Source organism: Labeo rohita, chromosome 19 (assembly GCF_022985175.1).
Source record: "Labeo rohita strain BAU-BD-2019 chromosome 19, IGBB_LRoh.1.0, whole genome shotgun sequence".
Lineage (NCBI taxonomy): Eukaryota > Metazoa > Chordata > Actinopteri > Cypriniformes > Cyprinidae > Labeo > Labeo rohita.
The window spans coordinates 13,466,235-13,490,669 of record NC_066887.1 but is presented as its reverse complement, the minus strand read 5'-3'; the positions used below and the strand labels follow the sequence as shown (position 1 = coordinate 13,490,669).

Sequence of the window (24,435 nt, the reverse complement as noted above, 5' to 3'; positions counted from 1 at the left end):
CAAACATCAATTGAAAGCTTATTTATTCATAACGTATGAATCCCTTATGACTAGGTTCAGGGTCACATTTAAGTTTTGTCATGTAATCATTTTAAAAATACTATTATTTTGACATTAATAAAGATGTAATATTATTATTAACTGTCCACTTTTGAGTACACTAGATAAGATAAGAACAGATGTGTTCAGCTAATGCCTAATAACAAGAATAATTGAAAAAGAAATACTAAATGTGACGGTAAAAGTAAAAAGGTCAAAAACAGTCATGAACAGAAAGTGAAAATAGACAGTATAGTGGGACAGAGACACTGTCCGTCATAAAATGGTAGGCAAAGACATATTATGCCGCTTGCGCGCAGTCTGCTTCTGATCACGCGCGCGCGTTCTCTCTCTCTCACTCTCTCTCTCTCTCTCTGTCTGTGTCTCTCGCTCTCGGATACTGACTCGCCAGTGGCTGCAGCAGTCAGTCCTGTGCTTGTAGTTTGGTATATTGCATGTACATGAACAGTCCTTCACTCAGAAGCGAGCGTGCTTGGATTACAGTGGAGAACACACGGAGATATCACTCGCATCGCGTGCTTTAAAACTAAATCAAACACGCGCTTGCAGCATTGAGAGACTCTCAGCAAACTCAGTGTTGTCGTGAGCACTCGTGGGGGTCGGATCGGCGGGAATGGCTTCGTCTCCGTGCGGCGGTGGGAACTTTGATTCCGGGCTGGAGATCCAAACTCGCTCGGTGGAGCAAACACTCATCCCGCTGGTGTCTCAGGTGAGTCCGGATCAGAGAAACTTCTCGGCGGGGTCATTAAACCTTTAAAACCCACAGCGAGCGCTTAATGGACGAACGTGGGATTTAAAAACACAACTTTTCCGTGTCATGCGTAAACTGTGAACGCTGTCTGTACCCTCAACTGCAACACTTCACCATGGTAACCAGAGTTTCCGCCAAAATGCCACAGCTGCTACAGATATTAAAGTAAAACAAGAAATGATTATGGCGACTCTTTTAAAGTTTAAACGGTGTAAGAAACGTCGTATGTCTGTTATTCTGGTACATTTCTTTGAATGCGGTGGCATTTATTAAGTTGCTTCAGTTTAATTAGGTATCCTTTTAATAATTGTGGCATTTTGCTGGAAACTGTTGTTACCATGGTAATTTAATGTCAGGGAAGTTTGTTGTTTGTATTCTACAGGGTCTGAATGAGTAAGAAGTGAAGCTTTTTTCAGTTTTTTTGACAGTATACTGTCAAAAAGTGTAAGGGTTTTACTAAATTAAACAGTAATGTGTTATAATAAATTACATTTTTAATGGATTCAGTGCAGGCTGTGACATTTTCTCTTAACAAAAGAAAGTTTGTATCTCACTTGTGTTGATAAAAGTGTTAACAGTTTGATATGACACCGTGATTATGGTGCTTATAACACAATTCCATGGCAGTTCATACGTTTTTTGGCAAATTGGTGGCTAATTTGTAAGAATGTCCTTACAATCTGCTTATGCCATATTGATGGTTAGAGTTAGGGGTGGACCTTTATGCTTACTATGCTTGTTTTTTCCTTAAAAATCATGTTTATGTATGAATCACATGTGAATCACATCTGCATATTTCATTTTCATACTGACACCTCATAAAATAATTATTTTCTCATTAGTTCAGGCTGATTATTGTTTCCTTTGGCAGGAATTTTGTGTCTTATTTACTTCTGATTGATTTCTACCTGCAGGTAAAATTAAGCAATTTCATACACAAGCTAGAGTTCTGTGGTGATGAGTATTGCATGGCTCTGAGTTGGTTGTAGGCATGTGGCACATTCACAAACAGCTTTGCAAAGTTGTATGATTGGAACTACAGCCTTCAGCCTGTGGTTAGAAGTTTCTTGTTAGTATGACATGACGTTAGAGGGAAGCTGAGATTGTAAATAAAGCAAAAGAAAAGAGAATAAAAATAGTAGTAGTCCTTCGATGCTATGTTTGTTATTTGGAGCAGTAATCTAACAGGAATTTGATTTGGAACCGATAAATGAGCTGAAGTTATTGCTACACCATGTGACATCACGTCATTAAAGGATTAGCTTACTTCCAGAATGAAAATTTCCTGATAATTTACTCACCCCCATGTCATCCAAGATATTCATGTCTTTCTTTCTTCAGTCCAAAAGAAATGAATTTTTTTGAGGAAAACATTCCAGGATTTTTCTTCATGTAGTGGACTTAAAAGGTGCCCAGCGGGTTGAAGGTCCAAATCGCAGTTTCAATGCAGCTGCAAAGGGCTCAACACGATCCCAGCTGAGGAATAACGGTATTATCTTGTGAAATGATTGGTAATTTCTGAAAAAAAAAGAAGCTATACTTTTTAACCACAAATGCTCATCTTGCACTAGCTCTGGTCACACGTGACGTAGACAGAAGTACCAATCCAGTGTTTACAAAGTGAACGTGCAAAGAAAATCAAACGCCCTTTTCAAAAAAAGGTAAAGGGTAAACAACGTCAGATGATTTTGAAGTTGGAGACGAAAATAAGATGGCCTTTTTTATCTCTACCCTACATTTTTAGCACATGACTTTTCCAATGTGATTATGTAATGCCTGAAGACACACATGCATATCACAGAGGTAGTGCAAGATGAGCATTTGTGGTTGAAAAGTATACAAATTAAATTTTTTTTTTTTTTTTTTAGAAAATGACTGATTTTTTTGCTAGATAAGACACTTATTCCTCGGCTTGGATTGTTTAGAGTTTTTTGAAGCTGCATTGAAATTGCAATTTGAACCTTCATCCCATTGGGCACCATTAAAGTCCACTATTTGGAGAAAAATCCTGGAATGTTTTCCTCAAAAACCTTTTTCTTTTCGACTGAAGAAAAGAAGACATGAACGTCTTGGATGACCAGGATGAGTAAATTATAAGGACATTTTTATTCTGGAAGTGAACTAATCCTTTAAATGGCAGTTACGTGTTATGGTTTGAACAACAGATGTGCGACAGAGTTACTACAGTTTCGGGAACAGTCGTGGGTAGTTAGTTAATTTCTCCAATTATGCATTATTCTATAGTAGTTGAGCAGCAGATTCCGTTGTTATATGAGCAACTGCGACACTTAATTATTTAACATTTTAAATAGTTCTCATTCTTACATTTTTGTATCTGCTCATGTCCCATTGCTATTTAGGGGTAGACCATTGTTTTTTTTTTCTTTCTTTCTATAAAGTATAGAAATGCCTTCTTGTAAAATAGTTACATTTCTAATGAAACTGGCTTGGAAACACTCCAGCAACGCTGGAGAGAAAACAGGCTCTGTCGACTTTTGAAAATGCTGGATTGATAGAAGCAGTGAAATATTCCAGTGCTCTCAAACACTATAGTTGCTGCTCTAGTCTAATCGTGACTTGCGATCTATAGTTATTCACAGCTCACAGCTGCTGATTTTCATTCCTCATTAAATAGCAAGATTCACCTAGGTGATGGTGACATCTTCACATACCATATGTGTGCTGTTCTGAAAAACAGAGTGTTTTTGTTCAGAATCGTCTGGGAGAAATCTGTTTCCATGTAATTTTCACAAGCATAACTGTTACACTTTAAAAACCCTTCCAGTGCACTTGGTTAGACAAACCTTTAGATTTGACATTATTAAAATTCCTTTTCATTTCGCCGTTCTACCCCACAACCTTAGTGGGGATAAGTGGTTTGGAGAATGGATGTGCCATTCTAATTGAATTGCTGGTTAGTTCAGTGTTGTGATGGGAGATGACTGCTGAAATGTCTTTTGAGAGTCTTTTTGAAAGTTTGCTAGTTAGTGGTGCTCTCTAGGACGGCTGATGGTAATGAGGCTGAAAGGTCAGTGTTAGAAGACATGCTAATCACCCATTCAGTGGACCTTTGGGTAATGGGACTTCTTTCAGTGCTTTACGGATTCTGGACAATAGATGGTCAAAGTGGCCTTGGTCAGAACCCTTCCCCCAACTAGTTTTGTCAAGCATCTTAATGCTTTCTCTGTAAATAAAAAAGACCAGATATACATGTAAAAGATGTTGTCTTGCCTTCAGCTGCCTGATGCACAAGTCTAGTATATTTGAAATGTAGTAAACTAGTTGGAGATCATTTTGAAATTGTTTCAAAAAATGAGGTGGTTGTTTGATTTGTTCCATGAGGATTTGAGCTAAATCAAAAACTACAGAATAAGCAACATACATTGTGTTGCATGATGTTTGGGACGTGAAAGTGTCATTAACATTTGAGGCTGTAAGACTGTTTGAAGGACAGGAGGTTGAGTGCAAAGGTCAGATCCTGTGTGTCCTCTCTGGGGAGCTGAGCATGATAATGGGGAGGAAGTAAAAGCTTCATGTTGGCAAGAAAGGGTTTTCAAAGCTTATTTAGTGACTCATTTTCACAATTGTGGGATTGAGCATCCTCATGCACAAGCACACATACAGTGGCCTGATCTTCTCTATCCTCTCTGTTATCAATCTTACTTTCACAACTGTGTAATTACTGCTGTTATCCTCTCAGGCCAAGATCAGTCTGTCTGCATTTTTTGCCTGTTGGCCCACTCAAGCCAGGCGTCATTTTTGAGATCTTGACAATTGCTGAGAAGCTTCCTCTCTTTTTATTAAGCTGCAGTTTCTATATTGCCATTGATATATGTCACTGATGGTCAAGGTCTTTTTTTTTTCTGGATATATTGATTAAAATGCTATTCATGCATACAAAGACATATACGATTTTAGTTTCTGTACAACTAATTTTAATGAAATGCAACTTTTTTTAAAGGGTTATTATTTGAAATGTTTTTACCTTAAAAATGTTTTTCAAAAGTTTTTGCTTTTCTGTTTAGGCTAACACTTGAAACCTTTTGAAAACACTGGCTTATATGTCATTCATAATATTTTCAGTTTCACTGTATGTCCAATGGTCTTGGATTTTGAGCCAAAGCCAGGACAGGATTTATGAAATTACGGTCTTTGATCTGATTAGAATGCTTTTAAACTCCTGTGACAAGAAGGCTTATTATTACATATTTGTGCTAGCGGTGTCCTGATTTTGCAGGACTAAGGGTTGTTTTCCAGAAAAGATTTAAGCAATAATTGGCTGAAAGTACTTTCTCTGCTTTAGTTCATTAGATTGAGCCCTTGTGTTTTTGTAAGCTCTGTGCCATCTGCACTTTTCTGAACCTCTGAAAGGTGGTGGAAGTGAGAGGGTATTTTTGCTATTCAGTTAAGTACACAACTGAGCCAAAGTTACATTCCATATGCAAAGCCTCCGCTCCCCTCATGACCTTGTAAAGGATTTTTGTCAGGGCTACAAAACTGCACTGTAAAAACATATCACATGTGCCCTGCATGGAAAACATCAAAACTGAGACAGTGAGTTACATGTATTTACAAGCGAACGTCTGTTGGAGGAAATTACATCACATGGAGCACTGTTAAGATAATAGATCAACCACGAGCAGAAAGGGTAAACCTGGTGAGACCTTCCTGTAGAGAAGGTGACAAGAAGGATAGATGAATGTGTGCTCACTGCTCAGTGTAAACTGCTTAGGATTACATGGCCAAATACCCTTCAGTGCCAGAACAAAGCAAGCTTCATGTTCAGTATGCGTGAACTTATGTATGTGTGAAGGCATGTTCTGTGTGTTTACTTGGCTGCATGTAGTCCTTTGTGTTCCATGTGTTTGTTTAACCAGTGAAGGTGTAAAAAAAGGAAGCCAGAACTGATAAGAACCGGACTGTGAACTACAACCCCCATCCAGAATCTTCTGTAGCTGTAATTGATCTAACATACCGTTCATACCATGACAAGTGTAAGTGATCCATCTTTTCAATATAGAAGGCTATCAAACGCTCACTGATGCTTCTGAAGTGCAGTACTAAATGGAAAAAAAAAAGATATTTAGGCAAAATAAGAAAAATGTACACATCTTTATTCTGTTCAAAAGTTTACACCCCCCGGCTCTTAATGCATAATTTTTTTTTTTCTTCTGGAGCATCAGTGAGTGTTTGAACTAGGGATCTGTGGGTCTGGTTGACTAGTCGACTAAATGGTACAGCTCCTACTAGTCGACACTGAAAACAATAGTCGGCTACATGACAGAAAAAACATGATTTTATCATTAAAATTGCCATAATTTTAACGTTACATTTAAAACATTTTAAATAAGAAGTTAAAATTAAACGTTTGAAAAATAATACCTTATTTTTAAAAGTGTATCGGGCGAAAACTTTTGTACCTCAGACTTCGCATGCCCTTATAGAGACCTCATGACCAGGCAAAAGACAAAGGTTAGGGATTATTTTGAATTAGAAGGAATTGGAAAAGTTTTGTGGTGTAATATTATTAAATATTAAATTGGCTGACAATAACTCTACTGGACTGATGCATCACGGGCACATAGTAGGCGTTAGTTTAGCCTAGTCGACTAGTTGGATACAACACTTTTGTTTAAACGAAGTCAAATGAGTCGTTGCGCACATACCTAATTTGAACCTTCTGTAATAGTTGCATTTGAGTCCCTCAGTTGTCCTCAGTGTGAAAAGATGGATCTCAAAATCATACAGTCATTGTTGGAAAGTGTTCAAATACACAAAAATGCTGAAAAACAAAAGAATTGGTGGGACCTGAATGATTTTTCTACAGAACAGCAGGCAGTTTAACTGTTCAGGACTCATGAACAACTTTCACTGAAAAAAAAAATTAAGAATCATTAAGAAGAGATTAAGAATCAAGCATATGTAAACTTTTGAACGGGATCATTTTTATAAATTCAACTAATATTTTCTCTTGTGGACTATATATGTAAATGTCTTTTATGTGAATTATCTTATTCAGGTCAGTACTAAATAAAAAATAACATGCATTTTGTATGATCATTTTTATTTTGGTAAAATAATTAACATTTTGCAGATTCTGCAAGGCGTGTGTAAACTTTTGACCTCAACTGTATAAGGGGCTACAGGAATGCTTTAAATTATTTCAATTATGTTGTAAAAGTAGTGCTGTCAAATCTATGAATCACGATTAATCGCATCCAAAATAAAAGTTTGTGTTTACATAATATACGTTTGTGTACTGTATATATTTTTCTTCTTCTTATTATTATTATATTATGTATTATAGTATTTTTTTTTAAACACAAACTTTCATTTTGGATGTGATTAATTACGATTAATCGATTTGACAGCACTAATTAAAAGCTCAGATCAAACCTAATAAAAATGCTAAAAAAACACAAAGATCTGAACAAACAAAATATTTATTTAAAAAAAAATTCCATCTAGAGTTTCATTAAAGAGCATGTATTTCTTAAAACTTGAGGAAGCATAAAATAATTGTGGGTAATTAATTGAATATATTGTCAATCCAAATGTGCCTGAACTGCCCAAACAGATTTTGGTTGAAAGCACATGAGGTCTTATGTTGAAAAGGTTTCTGGTTGATCACTCTTTTTTGACTCAGTAACTCTGTTCTTTTCATGATCATTCTGAGTTTCGTCTGGTTTTCACAGCATTTGGTAATTCATAGCCTGTGGGCATAACCTTTTTGAGGCGGCTCTTAGAAGTTGCCCATCTGATCAGGGGTGCAGCATACCCCTCAGTTTGAGTTTCTGCATCACTGACAGCTTGGCTCTGCTCCAGGCTGTATTTACGTTTCATGGCTACGGGACCTGTCATTGAGCAGGAAGAGATCTTAATCACTGCATAAGTTTGATGGCATTCTTCTTCCCTAAGCTCACACTAGGTTCAGGGAAAATTCTGGGAAAGAGGTGCACTCCCTCAGCCCCCCGCTGTCTCGCTGTCACCACTGATCTTAGGGCTCACGGGTAATACTCACAGACAAAGAAACTGTCAGTTCGAAGAACAGGTCAGCTACGTTTAGTGTTTCCTGTTGTTTTTCTATTCTGGCTGGGTTGCTGAATTGCCATACGAACAATGTATCTCTCTTCAGTCTTTAAATAAGACCAGACAACACATGGAGATAATGAATCTCTCTGTTCGTGAGGTTGAGCATTCATTTGTATCTTCCGCCATGTTCATTGGCACACAGACAGTGCTGGCTCAAGTTGCTGTGCTTATGGAATGTGAGGGGCTCGTGACAAAATACCCACTTACCTTAACAGTAATTACAAAAGGCTCATTATTCTTCTGTACTGTACAGTGGCTTGTGTTCTCTCCCGAGACAACAGCGAAACTAGAGCAAGTACTCAGCCTCCCTAGACAACAACAAATCGACACAAGCAACGGTATTGATGTGGTACCTCAGTATAATGATTTTATAACAAAACCGCGCAGGGACTTCTCTCGCAGCTGAATGAGCAGAGCCAAGTCCCCGTAAGTGGCCTCTCTCAGTTTGGACAGAGATTTTAATGACCTCAAGAATTTCACATGGTCAGTTTGGGATATTTCTAAGGTTTCAGCCTGGAGGAGCCCAAATGTTGTAAGACGTCTTCTTTTTCAGTCACCCATCACCTGACCTGTGACATCCATCACCTGAAAAGGATCGAAAACCTTGAGGGGGAAAACAGTAAGGAATGCCTAGGTCATATTTCACTCCCCTATATATTTTCCTGTCATTTGGCCTGTTTTTAACACTATTTTCAAGACAGTTATTTCAATTAATCAAGCAATTATTTCCCCCGATTGCTTTTTTTTTAAATACATTTTTTAAGTTATATTTTTGGGCTTTTTTGGGCCTTTAATGGACAGGACAGTAGAGAGATGACAGGAAAGTACTGGGCGGAGAGATGGGAACGGGATGGGCACCTTGAGATTGGATTCGAACTCGGGTCGCCACAAGCACTCGCCCTCACCCTCATGTCGTTCCAGATCCGTAAAACCTTTGATCATCTTCGGAACATAAATTCTGATAAAATTCGATAGTTCTCTGTCCTTGCATAGACAGCAATGCAGCTACCACATTCAAGGCACAGAAAGGTAGTAAGGACGTTGTTAAAATAGTCCATGTGACATCAGTGGTTCAACCTTAATGTTACAAAGCTATGATAATACTTTTTGTGTGCAAAGAAAACAAAACTAACGACCTTATTCAGCAGTTTCGCACATTCACAACAGTATCATGACGTATGCCTGTGGTGCTGCTGATTCAGGAGGGTTTCAAAAACTGACATGGAAGACAAAAAATGTTTTAATTGAAGTCGTTATTTTTGTTTTCTTTGCGCACAAAAAGTGTTCTTGTAGCTTCATAAAATTGAGGTTGAACCACTTATGTTACATGGAATATTTTGTCGATGTCCTTACTACTTTTCTGGGCCTTGAAGTAGGGATGCACAATATTGGATTTTCGCCAATATCTGATATGCCGATATTTTTCGACTCATTTTGGCCAATAGTTGATGCCGATACCGATATATTTCCTTTTGTTTGGTCTAAATGTTATTTGTGTATTTTATTTAAATTTTATTAGGAGTAGGCCAACAGCGCCCTCTACGGAATTAAAGCTAATTACCGAACAGGCATTATGGGGGGAAGCTGCTGCTGTTGCTGCTGCCACTGCACCTGCTATTACTGTTTACTCTGTCACACACCGAATGCCTTATTCTGTATGTGCATTCTCAGATTAAATGCAGCGATCCAAAACAATGAGTCTAATCATCACTGAGGCAAAACTTTGCTTCAAGAATGAGCCACACTGCTGACGTGATCTAATCGCTAGCACACCCTGAGCACATGTGAGTTATTACTCTTATCGGCAAGACACATCAGCAAAATTTTTCATATTGGGCCAATGCCGATATACATTTAAAGCCGTTGTTGGCAGATTCCGATATTGGTTCGATAATATCGTGAATGCCTACCCTGAATGTTGTAGTTGCATCGCTGTCTATGCAGGGTCAGAAAGCTCTCGAATTTCATCAAAAATATATTTTTTTTGTAATATATGTCCTGAAGATGAACAAAGCTCTTACGGGGTTGGAAAGACACAAGGGTAATTAATGACAGAATTTTAATTTTTTTTGTGTGAACTATCCCTTTCTTTTAAAAAATAGCTGTGTGGAACAGATATTTTTCTGTATTGCATTGATGAAAAATGTTGTTTTCTTTATGGTTTGCAGTAATGAGAATATGGAAGGAGATGTGCTTAATTTGCATGTACAGTGCACTGTATAAATGAGTACACCCCCTCTAAAAATTTAACAAATTCAGCTATTACTCTTTACTTAGGTGACATGCTAGGGTTCTTTGGAGAATATAGTGTTCCAACAAACCTGCTTGATTAATTACCAAAGAAGAATGTCAAAATTATTCAGCAAAAATAAGATTTTCTTATCAAAGTGAAAAAATGTTGTGTTGCAAAAATGAGTACACCCTCATGAAAGTAACTAAACAAAACCAAAAAAACAAAAAACCAAAAAAAAACAAGTTTAGGTTTAAGGCTTGTGATCAACATGTAAGTACAATGAACCAAAACTTTTAAAGACAAGTAATTTCCTGACAATTACTTGACTTAATGCTGGAAACAATGGAACCACTTGGGAGAAAACTGCCAGGTGACTTATTTCTCAGCATAATAGAGGACAATGGTACAAGAGTAATACCATATTATTGTTTTAAGTGTAAAAATAGAGCAGAAGTAGCACCGACATTCAGAAACAATGGACTTGTGACAAGGTTCCTGAAATACTCAGGTCTTCACTTTAAAGGTGAAGTCCACTTCAAAAAAAAGATTCACATATAATGTACTCACCCCCTTGTTATCCAAATGTAATGTCTTTCTTTAAGTCGTAAAGAAATTGTTTTTTTGAGGAAAACATTTCAGCATTTTTCTCCATATAATGGACTGATATGGTGCCCCGATTTTGAACTTCCAAAATGCAGTTTAAATGTGGCTTTAAATGATCACAGATGCGGTTGTAAACAATCCCAGCTGAGAAAGAAGGGTCTTATCATGCGTAACGATCAGTTATTTTATTAAAAATAATACAATTTATTTACTTCTTAATGCCAACTTGTCTTACTCTGCTTGGACTGTTTTTGTTCCGGTTCATGACAGTTAGGGTATGTCGAAAAAATTTCCATCTCATGTTCTCCCTCAACTTTGAAATTGCCCTATATCGCTGTTTTACCTTTTTTGTTAGGGGTGTTTGATCTTCTTTGCATGTTCACTTTGCAAAGATTGGGTTAGTATTTCTGCAGCGATGTAGGATGATTTTGAAATGATTTTTGAGGTTGAGGGAGAAATACGATTGGAGTTTTTCGACATACCCTAACTATCTTGAGTCATAATACACAGAGTTCAGAGAGAGAAAAGCAAGACGAGCGTTTGAGATTAAAAAGTATTTAAATTGTATTTTTTTTTTAATGAAAATAACTGATCGTTTCTCTAGATAAGACCCTTCTTCCTTGGCTGGGATCGTTTACAGTCGCATTTGAGATCATTTGGAGCTGCATTTAAACTGCATTTTGGAAGTTCAAAATCGGGGCACCATACCAGTCCATTATATGGAGAAAAATGCAGAAATGTTTTCCTCAAAAAACATAATTTCTTTACGACTGAAGAAAGAAAGGCATTCATCTTGGATAACAAGAGGGTGAGTACATTATATGTGAATCCTTGTTTTGGACTTCTTTAAGTTTTCATTTAGTAATGAGTGAATTTTTGCTAGAAAAAAAGCAGGAGAAGTACCATGCAAGTGTCTCGGAGCTGGCAAAAGCTATGAAAAGAGACTTCTTTGACACTTTATCTTGCAGAGTACGACGCAGCCTGCAGAAGTGACATGCATGGTTGTTGTCACCACTAGAATTACCTACTGTAGCCAAATCACAATAAATTCATTTAACCTCTTCCAAGGCCCTTATTTACAAAATATAGACATCTGGGAATCCATACTCTGGTCTCAAGACACCAAGCCAATCACTGTGGATCCAAAAGCATCCAAAATGTTCTGGTGTTGCTAGAGGAGGAGTACAGTGAGAAGTGCCTGGTTCCTACAGTGACGTTCAGTGGTAGTAAAGCTCTTCTATAGGGATGTATGAGTGCTGAAGGTGTGAGGGAGTCATGCTTTATTAATGCTCTCATGAATTCACACACCACTGTGTGATGTAATACAAAAACTTGAAACAGAAGATGCTACCTTCCCCACATTCCCTGCATTTTTGGGCATTTTTTTCAGCATGACAATAAAAAGATTTATTCTCCCAAGGTGAAAATCCTTCAGTGGACATGTATTTCACTCAATCTTAACACTCTTAAACAGCTGTGGGACATTCTTGAGCTGAACAACATTCCCCATTAAAGACCAGGGCATTTAAGGAGGTTGTCTTCCAAGAGTTAAACAGAAGAGAAGTGAAAATTTGTCATGAACTTGTACACACAGTGCCAAGAAGGGTCAGAGCAGTATACTTAAAGTTCTGGAGGACATATAAGTACTAGAATATTATACATTTGCTGAATTAAATCTAGGGTGTACTCATTTCAGCAGTCCTTCATTTAAACAAAATTGGCTAATTTACTTAATTTACAGAAAATATTGGCATGTATTTTGTTGTTTTCATTACGTACATGTTTCATACATTTCAGTTTTACAGTCTTTCCATTAATCATTAAGAAAATACATCTTTTATATTTATTCAGAGGGTGTGTACTCTGTATTTATGCTGTGCACTGTAAACTCTGAGATTAACTCGTTAGTACTTTGCTTAGCCCAACAGACAGTGTCCTCCTCTGCATTAAAGGGTCAAGATTTATCTGGTTAGCATGGCCTCATTAGCTCCTGCTGGTAGATTTTGCACATCATTTTACTGCATTAGCATACTTCTGGGTGACTCGCACTAGCTCAGCAACTGCTCAACTGAGATTAATGGGAATGCTAACGGATGGCTTTATCCAGTTATTCTAGATCTCCGTGCTCTGCTCTCAAACCAGTGATTCTTTCACCTGTTGAGCTCTTTGTTCTTCTAGGAGGCTCATGATCTCATTGTTTGGCTTTAAAAAATCACCTGATCCTAGCACAATGTGCTAGAGTCTTTTTTGAAAGCATTTACCTTTCCACTGGCTGTTGAAGCACTAAAACTCCAGACAGTCCTTGGTAAAACGGCTGTCATTTAAATGCATAGGCCTGAAAAGACACCAGTAAAAAGCAAATCTGCTCAGTGGACCATTCTGCCACGTTTCTCTAAATGTTAAAAGAAGCTTTCTAAACTACAGAAAGGAGTTCATTATTGCAATAGAAGTGTTTTGGAGCATCCAGACAATAATTAGATCAGAGCTATCCTAAGTAGCTTTTTAGAAGACCGAATTAGAGCGGCACTCTTAATCATGGCCTGTCATGGGTATGTTGACTTTAAAAGCACAGATACGTCACCTGGTCAAAACTGAGAATGTTTTTGAAATTAGACGGTGCATTGTAACTGTCTCGGGCATGTTGACTGTTGCCAGAGCTCACAAATAAAAGTTTGTTTTTGTGCACGGCTGACATAAAAGGCAGTGTGAAACCAAGCAAGAGAAGCGAATCTTTTGACATGAGTGTAAGGAGGAGAGTGCTTATCCCTTTGATTCTCTCAGATGGTGTATCCCTCAACACTCCCTCCATTAGGAAGAGCTAAATGCAACTCCTTGTGGTAATTACTTCCATCAGTCACGTCAACGTTGAGCTAAAGGGATTCGTGCCTCACATCCTTACTGTTGGCTAGATAAATCCTGATAATGCTATGTTAATGATGCTACAGTTAGCCATTGCAGCTTTCTTCTCATTATACTCTGACTGATTTCCCTGAATGTTACTTACACTTTGTAGTATTTAAAAAAGTCTGATATACCTGGGAAGTGGCTGACATATTTGACTTTGGAATTGCTGCGTAGTCACACAGTTTTGGATATATTTGTTTTTATTTTGGCCCATTTACCTCAGCTGGTGTTTTATTTTCCTGACATGGCTTGAGCAAGATTATCTCCATTGAAAAGCATCAAAAAGTTGACAGTAAACACAGGTGGTAAAACCTCTATAATATAATGGTCATTGAATTGTCAATGAAAAAATATGCTTTTTGCCACCTAATGGTGTAGTTATTGCAGCTACCAGCAGCTAAATGTGCAGTGGGGCTTGGCAGTGTAATGATATATATGGTGATGATGGTATAAAGTGTCTATCATTAGGAAATTTGTTATATTTAGGGCCCTATGATTTCTGTGATGTGGAAAATGCAGACAGACTCACGGAATCCAGTCATGAAAATGAAATTGACTGTATAATGTGGAATGTCACGTAATTTGCCAAATTTTGGATAAATAAAAAAAGTAGGTCAGTACACTTGTACACAAATCAAAATGCAATATGGACTAGTGTCTGTGAATATTAAGCCGCAGAAATATTATTTAAGTGTGAATCCTGCATGTTCTGTGTGTCTCTGTGCAAATGAATGGCGCAGATACGCGGCTTCATTGACTAAACACATACTGAAGAGATCTCACATAATGAGAGTCACTTCATGAGCCTTTTACTATTTCTTGTGAGAAAAAACAAAACTACCATCATATCATTTACAAACAGAACCTTAAAGGTCTTTACAGCAACCCATCAAAATAAAAGTTTGGTTTAACTTGAAAAAACTGTGACAAAAAATACTACTTAATGTAATGATAGTACTACTGCTAATAAAATTATTATTAAAACATTATTTACCAAATAAATAATAAATAATTTGGAATATTTACCAAAAAATTATTTACGAAAAGAACATAAATTCACAAAAAAAAAATTAAATTAAAAAAAAAAAAAAAAAAAAAAAAAATATATATATATATATATATATATATATATATATATATTACTTTTTTTACTATTTTTTTTAAATGCCTTTGATTATTAAAATATAACGAAACCAATAAAATTGAATCCAGAAAATTTATGAAAACACAGAGTTTGGTAAAAATAAAACTACATTTTAGAAAAAAAAAAAAGTATTTCATAGGGCCTTAAAAATGTAATTGTTGTTAACCTTGTAATAAATTGCTGTTAAATTATGTTTTGCGATCTCAATTAATTAGACATGCTTTTTCATTACTAATTTAACAAGTAAAACAGAGTCTAGTTAAAATTAATATAGAAAAAACGGAATCCAGAACAACTGAAACGGAAAAACGGAATTTGGGAAAGAATAATATTTCATACGGCCCTATATATTGTTCACTCTAATGTGTGGACACATTACCAAAATTTTGTGGACAAAGTCTATTGTTAGTAGTGTAGAAATGTATGAAACACAGCTCAAACAAGTCACTTTCAAACCAAGCAGGCTTCTGATGGCCAACTGGACGAATCCACATGACCAGTTTGATCCTGTTGCAAAATCTGAGTGTGGAAATCTTTCGCCCTAATGTCAAATTCCCAATCGTTTGGATTCCTGCTGAAATGAAAAATTCACCAAACAACTGTAAAAGTGACAGCACTTTGACTGCCAAAGTTAACCATCAAAGTCTGAAAATAGTTGAGAAATAAGAGGACTTTGTGACATCGGCCTTTAGAGATGGAGCCAGTTATAACATTTTATTTTCTTTGGGATAAAGTGCACCAATTAATCGTTTACAATAAGACGAGGAATGTATGCTAAGTACTTTGAGGCAGTTTTGTTTTTATGTTGACTTTGTTGTCAAGTCCTTCGTGGTTGGGAATCTTTTTCCATCTCTCATGCTTCACTAAGAGGAGTGGCAATGTGTTTTCCCGTAACCAGACTGACTCCATGGCAATCTGGCTACGGTCACAGGACACTTATATTTACTGAGATCTGGTTGGTCCAGGAGGATACTTTTATATCTTTATGGCCTCTCAGGGTGACAGAAACTACAACTGTTGACAGGTGGCCACATTAAAGTGACAGCAGACACTGATTTTCACTCAAAACCAGTTCATGATACAGGTCTGATACAGTTACTCTTCAGCTGAAAAGTTTAAGAACATTTGGTCACCCTCATATCATTCCAAACTGTTTTGCTATTATGCTCTCGATTGGTGAATTTTTAATTGAAAAAATAAGTTGGATCACTCAAATATTGTTAGTCCTGTAATGGTCTATATTTACAGTTGATGTTGATGTACAGTTGATGAAGTTTACATACACCCTGCAGAATCTGCAGAATGTTAATTATTTTACCAACATATGAGGGGTCATACAAAATGCATGTTATTTTTTATTTAGTACTGACCTGAACAAGATACTTTACATCAAAGACGTTCACATATAGTCCACAAGAGAAAATAATAGTTGAATTTATAAAAATGACCCCATTTAAACGTTTACGTACACTTGATTCTTAATACTGTGTTGTTACCTGAATGATCCCGAACTATTTTTGTTTAGTGATAGTTGTTCATGAGTCAAACTGCCCCCTGTTCTTCAGAAAAATCCTTCATGTTCCACAATTTTTTTGTGTATTTGAACCCTTTCTAACAATGACTGTAGGATTTTGAGATGCATCTTTTCACACTGAGGACAACTGAGGGACTCATGGAACTATTACAGAAGGATCAAACACTGTTTCAGACAGAAACACAATGCATTAAAGCCGGGGGTAAAAACTTTTGGAATTTGAAGATTAGGGTAAATTTAACTTATTTTGTCTTCCGGGAAACATGTAAGTATCTTCTGTAGCTTCTGAAGGGCAGTACTAAATGAGAAAATATGATATTTAGGCAAAATAAGAAAAATGTACACATCTTCATTCTGTTCAAAAGTTTTCACCCCCGGCTCTTAATGCAGCGTTTTTTTTTTTTTCTGTAATAGTTTCATATGAGTCTCTCAGTTGTCCTCAGTGTGAAAAGATGGATCTCAGTCATTGTTAGGACTGGTACAAATACGTCCATATTTCAGCCCCCTCTGTGTCTGTGTGTGGGGTAAGGTACATTTCACTGTGCAAACACTGGTGTGGTCACTACATTCCTCAATTAGGCTTATGTTTCATCACTCTCACTGGATGAGCGAGAATGTTTATGTGTGGCCAGTGGGTGCCTCACTTAGTGTTAGGAAGGAAAACAGGGCTGTAGGTCGACCTCTCCATGACTAGGCCTGGATACACACTTGGTTATAATGAGGGATGTGTTGACATTGGAAGGCTACGTGGATTGCCTGTGGTCTACCCACAACTAATACTTGTTTTCTGAGGTTAGTCTGGTTTCCCAATGTAGGAACATTAACTTTTTTGAATCTGTGTCAATTTTAAACTTTGTTAATCCTTTTTGGAAGCATGTTTCCTTCTTAGAGTAATAAACCTAAAAAAACATAATCTCACAGCTGCACCTTTATTTCTAATAATTATGACTATTAACTTGAATTGAAACCCAGTATGACATGAAAATTGACTTTATTTACTTTTTAATGCACATTTCTGGTCTTCATTCTGTGATGGAACATCTACTTTTCACAGTCCAGTCAATTCCAGATAGATAAAATCAAGCCCTGTCCAAGCATGTTCACATTAAGAAGACGTCTTTGACTTGGTCTCACGTATGGTTTCAGAAATGTGACGTGCAATGATTAATCTTTTCTTTTCTCCATCAAATTGCAGTACCACCTGTCTCATTCAGCACTGACATCATATCAATTTTACATTTCCAGTTCAGGCCTATCTTAATTGATTTCCTAAGAGATTAGCAGATTAAAAACATTGGATTGGAATGAAAATCTGATTGATGGTTTGGGGCCTTTTCGAAGACACTGCCTTTCTGTCATCAGGCACCAGAGCTGCCTTCTTGATGGGGCTTTAGAGAGACACCTTATTCACCAGGGATGAACGTTTTGAAGTAGACTTCTGCTGTCTATTTCCAAAGACGTGATAAAAAAGAAAACGAGGTGATAATTGCAATTTGGTGTTGTCTTCATCTAGACACTCTGGGGGTGATAATGAATTAGACAGAAAGAGGTCGGTATTGATTTTCACTCTTAGCAGGCAATCCTTAAAGTAGGCTAACCCTAGTGTAATGTAGTTGGTTCCAGGACCAGCATCATCTTATGTGAATCTTTTTAGCAACATTCCTATTAACCGGATTGGATTTTAAGATTACGCTTAGTGCTAGGTTTGGCGCTTGAACAACATTCATATCTACCTCATTAAGGACTATGTTTGACTGACAAGAACGCTGTTCCAGGACTAACAAAAGATGTTGATCCAGGAGCACGTCCAACTTGGCAAATCAAGGTCACCCTGTTTATTTTCCTTTATGTGATGTTACAGTACCTTCATGTTTGAAATGATTCCAGCTTATTTTAAAAGGTATACTCCTTTAAAGCTTTCCTCTATTTATTGATGTACCTTTGAGACCACACATGCTGCAAAGAGATCAGCTTTCCTTTTTTTTATTATGGCTCTGGAGTTGTTTTTAAAATTCAGGCCACATTAAAACCAGGCATACATCTTAGGTAACAGTATGCCAGGGAGAAGGTGGAATCTATAGCCAAGACACACCCTCTCACATAATAAAACAAACCCACAACCCCTCGTGAATTCAAAGACACGGCGTATTTCATTCCAAAGATCTACTCAGACACATATGGATGTGGTATAGTGAGAGTTTGGATGATGGTGGTATTGGAACAATGTGCACATGAGCTTTGAATGAATGCTTTTACAGAGTGTTTATAGCAGCAGTAAAGCAAAGACAAAGAGAATAAAGGGCTCATTGTTTGTGGAAAAGCTGTAAGACCACAATAAATGCATTTTGTTCGGTTAAAGGTAGTTCTTTGATGTGAGCTGTTGTTTTATAATACATTAGCTATGAAACCTTTTTATTTGAAGTGGTGCAATGGTATCACTATCAAATGGTGCATATAAATGATCAGTGTTGGGGGTAACGCATTACAAGTAACGCAAGTTACGTAATATTATTACTTTTTCAAAGTAACTAGTAAAGTAACGCATTACTTTTTAATTGACAAGAAAATATCTGAGTTACTTTTTTCATTTTAAAAGTAACTTTACCCAACACTGCAAATGATTGTATGCATATACCATGGTATTTATGTGGTACTTCTTGACTGACAAAGAATTCCATGGTAAGGCTATGTTGAATACGTGACAACACCGTGGTACTTTTTGTATGCATTTCATTTAGGATTGTCAAAATTTCAAAATGTGATAAGAAAATTTAACAACTCTCAAAGGGGATAGTTCACCCCAAAAAAATGAAAATTCTGTCAATAATTACTCACCCTCTTGTCATTCCCCATTCATGTCGTTCACAAGAGTACCACGATGCACGGAACAGAAGACATTGTTGAATAAAGTTGTTATTTTTGTTTTCTTTGCGCATGAAAATTATTTTCGTAGCTTTATAACATTATGGTTGAAGCACTGATGTCACATGGACTATTTTAACAATGTCCTTACTACCTTTCTTGCCTTGAATGTGGTGGTTGAAAGGTCAGAATGCTCTAGGATTTCATTAAAAATATCTTAATTTGTGACCCTGGACCACAAGACCAGTCATAAGTAGAACGGATATATTTTTTAGCAATAGCCAACAATACATTGTGTGGGTCAAAATGAACGATTTTTCTTTTATGCCAAAAATCATTGGGATATTAAGTAAAGATCATGTTCCATGAAAATATTTTGTAAATTTCCTACTGTAAATATATCAAAACTTAATTTTTTTTATTAGTAATATGCATTGCTAAAAACTTCATTTGGACAACTTTAAAGGCGATTTTCTTTTTTGCGAGATTTTTTTTGCACCCTCAGTTTCCAGATATTTAGATAGTTGAATTTTGTATTTATTCAGCTTTCAGATGTATAAATCTCAATTAAAAAAAATTGATCCTTATAACTGATTTTGTGGTTCATGGTCATATTACTCACAAGGGTGAGTAATTAATGACAGAATTTTCATTTTTGGGTGAACTATCCCATTAACCAACAAAATCCATCAAGAATTTCTTAAATAAAAAAATTACTAGTTAAAAAAAGTAATTATTCAAGTAAACTATCAGAAAGAATGAAAGAAATTGAAATAATTGAGAGAGCAGTAAGTGAGTTTTCTGTTTTTCTTGTTTTTTGATTAATATAACTGACACAAATTACGCATTTACACTGCAAAACTTACTGTTTAAATTAATGCCTCAGCAAGATGGGCATTTTGATGTTGGCATGGTACTAAAGTACTGGTATTTTTGACCTGGTCTCATTGTTTTTAATGACTAATTAAAATTTCAATGTTTTTGCCCAGGTATAGTGTCACACAAGCAAGTTTCTGCTTGTGTAACACTATATGCTCATTAAACATCTCCATATCCCCCATTTACATCACTAAAATGCTGTTGATTCATTTTATACTGTAGTTTCTGCCGCTCCCATCTGACTTGTGGGCACAAGTTAAGCTCTTTTCAATAATTAATTGCTGGCATTAAAGATGAATGTGATGCTAGCTATATGAGTATCCACTTATCAGTAACTGAGCAGCTGGGCAGCCCTGTGCATTTCACACAATTTCGATGCAGTCAGCCATTGCACATCTGAAAAATAAGAACAGAATCCTTGAAAGACCCCCCCAGGACTTTGTTCAACTTCTGCAAATTTGTCTGAACTGAAGTTTTAGTTATACTTGTTATACTTTGTCTCCATTCTTGGTACAGCTTGTCTGTATTACCTTAAGCAGATCGGTTGCTTAAGGATCTCCCCTTCCATCAAATAAGAGGGTGAGCAAGAGTTTCTTTCTCTCTTCACGGCTCATCAGTCCGGGCAGATGATGGGGCATGACAGGCGAAGAGAATGGGCGAAGCTCGAGTCCTTAAGGTCCCCTCCGCCCGCTAATACTCTTTAAACAGAAATAGCCTGTGCTCTTCCCACACTCTGCAGTGAGTCACCAGCGAAAACACGCCAGCGTGACATTGTGTTATCTCTCTTAAGGAGAGACCAGCAATTGTTCCCAACATGCACTACTGCTCGAAACTTTAGGGTCAGTACTTTTTATTAAGCAAGATTTCTATTTCTAATAAATGCTGCTCTTTTGAACTTTCTACTCATCAGAGAGTCAAAGCAGCACAACTCTTTTCAACAGGTCAGCAAATCAACATATTGGAATGATTTCTGAAGGACTGTGTGACACTGAAGACTGGAGTAATGATGCTGAAAATTTAGCTTTTTTAAAATTTAAAATATGGAAATTGAAAACAGTTATTTTCACAATATTTCAGCATTTTTGATCAAATAAAAGCAGCCTTGGTTAGCATTGGAGAGATTTCTTTCATCATACTTACCCCAAACTTTTAAATGGTAGTGTAGTTGAGTCGTCTTTTCTTTGTGCTCTTGGGCACCTCTCTGGGCCTCATTGTGAAATTCTCAGCCTAATGGTTAATTTGTCGTTTAGCTGAGGCTTTTATCCAAATCAATTTATGTTAGCCTTATTGCAGGAACATTCTGTGAGGTTAAGTGTCTTACCCCGTGAAGCATTGTAATTTTAAGTTGTCTTCTTAGCCTGGAGGCTTGACAAGATGGAATATAGCTGGCTGCAAATTAAACAGATAAGAAAACTTCATTCTTTAGGGAAACTTTGTCTTAGGAAGTAGCGATTGTATCTTGCGTCTGTTTAAGCATTTGTGACAAGGTTGGTGAAGACTGAAACAAAAGGTCTAACATAAAATATTAAAAAGGGAAAAATGAAGTGTCGGGGGAAAGATGGTACAGAACTGGAAAAGGAAGTGATGTCGTCTATCACTTACTTTAATATTAATTTTTAAAAACATTAAGTTACTAATAAATCTCTGAATTAATATCTATTTCTTCATACTGAATTTTGGTGTTTTAAAAGGTTGACTTTAGATTTTGGTGTTTTATTTTTAATTTATTTATTAAACCAGTTAGAGGTTGTATCCTTTGTCTCATAATTTCTAATTTATTGCTTGATTAGAAAACATTCCCAAATTTTTCTCCATATAGTGAACTTCAATGGTGCCCCCTAATTTGAACTTCCACAATGCAGTTTAAATGCAGCTTCAAATGGCTCTAAACGATCCCAGCCGAGGAAGAAGGGTCTTATCTAGCAAAATGATAAGTCATTTTTGAAACAAATTGACAGTTTATTTACTTTTTAACCTCAAATGCTCGTCCCTAACTGTATTGACCGTATTGAACCGGAAAAAAGTATATAAATTGTCAATTTGTTTAAAAAAATGACCAATCGTTTTGCTAGGTAAGACCCTTCTTTTTTGGCTGGGATCGTTTAGAGCGATTTGAACCTGCATTTAAACTGCATTTTGGAAGTTCAAACTTGGGGGCACCATTGAAGTCCACTATATGGAGAAAAATTTGTTAATGTTTTTCTCAAGAAACATAATTTTTTGTTGACTGAAGAAAGAAAGACATGAACATCTTGGATGACAAAGGGGGTGAGTAAATTATCTGTGAATTTTTGTTCTGGTAGTGGACTTCTCCTTTAAAGAGGATATTGGGTGTCCATTTTCCACAAGTTGATATGATTCTTTAGGGTCTTTAAGAAATGTCTGTAATATACTTTTTTTAAAATCTCTCAATGGCCGTGTAAAACACTGTCAAAAACGGCTCTCTTCACAGTGAATTGTTTCAGTGCATGTCTCGTTAAATGATAATGAGCTACTGCACACCCCTCTCTTCCTTGCATTGTGTTGACACAAGACATGTGAATATATATCCATAAAAGGCTTAGAAGGTGGTCTTATTTAAATAGCTAGATATTTACATAGAAACATTACAGACCTAGGACCATTGACTGAACGTCAGATATGAAACACAACTGGAAACGCTTTATTGGTTGAATTATACAGTATTATACAGTATTTCCAGGAGACGTGTGTCCTGCTCTTTAACGTTCTGCCTGGAAACAAAGATGTCGTGACTCCAAACCCCCGCATGGAAGAAAAAAGCCATCGTGTTTACAGCTGTGACGATGAACGCTCTTCAGGATCAACTAAACCAGGAGTGCCCAAACTCGCTCCCGGACGGCCGGTGTCCTGTAGAGTTTAGCTCCAACCCCAATTATACACACCTGAACTACACTGTAAAAAACAATTTGTTGAGTCAACTTAAAATAATTTGTAACCTGGCTGCCTTAAAATTTTAAGTTCAGTCAACTCAAAAAAAAGTTTATTCAACTTGAAATGTTAAATTATACTAAGTGACAACTTGGATATTTGAGTTGAATCAACTTAAAATTTTAAGGCAGCTGGGTTACTTACCCATCTGTTAAGTTTAGCAAACACAAATATAAGTTGTTACTTAGTACAACTTTCCATTTCAAGTTGACTAAACTTATTTTAGTTGACTGAACTTAAAATTTTAAGGCAGCAGGGTAACAAATTATTTTAAGCTCACTCAACAAATTGTGTTTTTTATTTTTTACAGTGTAGCTAATCAAGCTTTTACTAGGCGTACTAGAAACTTCCTGGCAGGCGTGTTGAGGCAAGTTGGAGCTAAACTCTGCAGGACACCGGCCCTCCAGAACCAAGTTTGAGCACCTCTGAGCTAAACACTGGATTTTCAAAAGTATGTGAAATATGTACAGTTCGTGGCATAGACTATTTAAAATACGTCCAAGAGTTTTACACACAAGTCTGTTATTGTGGTGACATTTCCATGCTCATAAGCATAATGCGGAACAAAACAAAGCGTGATTGGTTGCTTTACCTATCAGTCATGACCTCCCGGGTGGTCCTTGGCCATTCAAAGCAGCCAAGGTTCCCAGAGCTTCTGCCATCAGTCTGAAGGTCTGGCTATGTGAGACTTTGTAGAAACTGGCTGCAAATGAGAACAAATCGTTGGATGACAGAGTTTTAGACTCAGACAGCCCATAACGAACTGGCTGTGTGTTTACTTTTCAGCTTTTCTGAGCTGGCAGACACGCCAGATACCTAACTAAATGCAAAAAAGCTAAAAATGTGAAAAATTCATGTGATGTCCCCTTTAATGTGGAACCTGTTTTTCCTCTGCGTGTGTTTCTCTTGACTGACATCTCTGAATTTCTGAATTGCTGGCATGAAGTTCATTCCTAGGGTAGAGTAACATTCATAATTTACACTGTTACACTTTGAAATCTGAAAAAGACGTATTGTTACCGGATCCTCAGCATATCTCCTTGAGCCACCATATGAATACCATAAAAGTGTTTACATGACTATATTTTAAGTTTTTTCATATCAGTGGGATAGCTTTGCCATTGTACTTAAATATAGAACAGAAAACATGTCATATGGACTACTTTTTGTTACTTTTTTATCCTTTTTGAAATTGAAATTGAAATGCTTCCATCCTCATTCATTGTAAATACATGACAAATAAGCTACCAGCGCAATTTTCTTCTTTTTTTTTTTTTTATCAATTTGCATTTTACGGAAAGTCAAACAAGTTTTGACATGGCAACAACATGGGGGTGAGTATGATGGAAACTTTAATATTTAGTGTATCTATAGTATCCAAGTGTTCATTTAGGGTCTTATCTTCATATCATATACAAACAGAA

At 36.6% G+C, this 24,435-nt stretch overlaps 1 protein-coding gene across 2 annotated transcripts in view; it reads left to right on the top strand.

The window, feature by feature from the left end:
• Positions 1-431: 431 nt before the first annotated feature.
• Positions 432-24,435, top strand: part of ctnnal1 (catenin (cadherin-associated protein), alpha-like 1) — a 76,737-nt gene continuing 52,733 nt past the window's right edge. For both annotated transcript variants that reach the window (XM_051136552.1, XM_051136551.1), the window contains exon 1: positions 432-769. In XM_051136552.1, the coding sequence (XP_050992509.1) occupies positions 674-769 (96 nt within the window). In that variant the 5' untranslated portion in view covers positions 432-673. The remainder of the gene's footprint in view (positions 770-24,435) is intronic.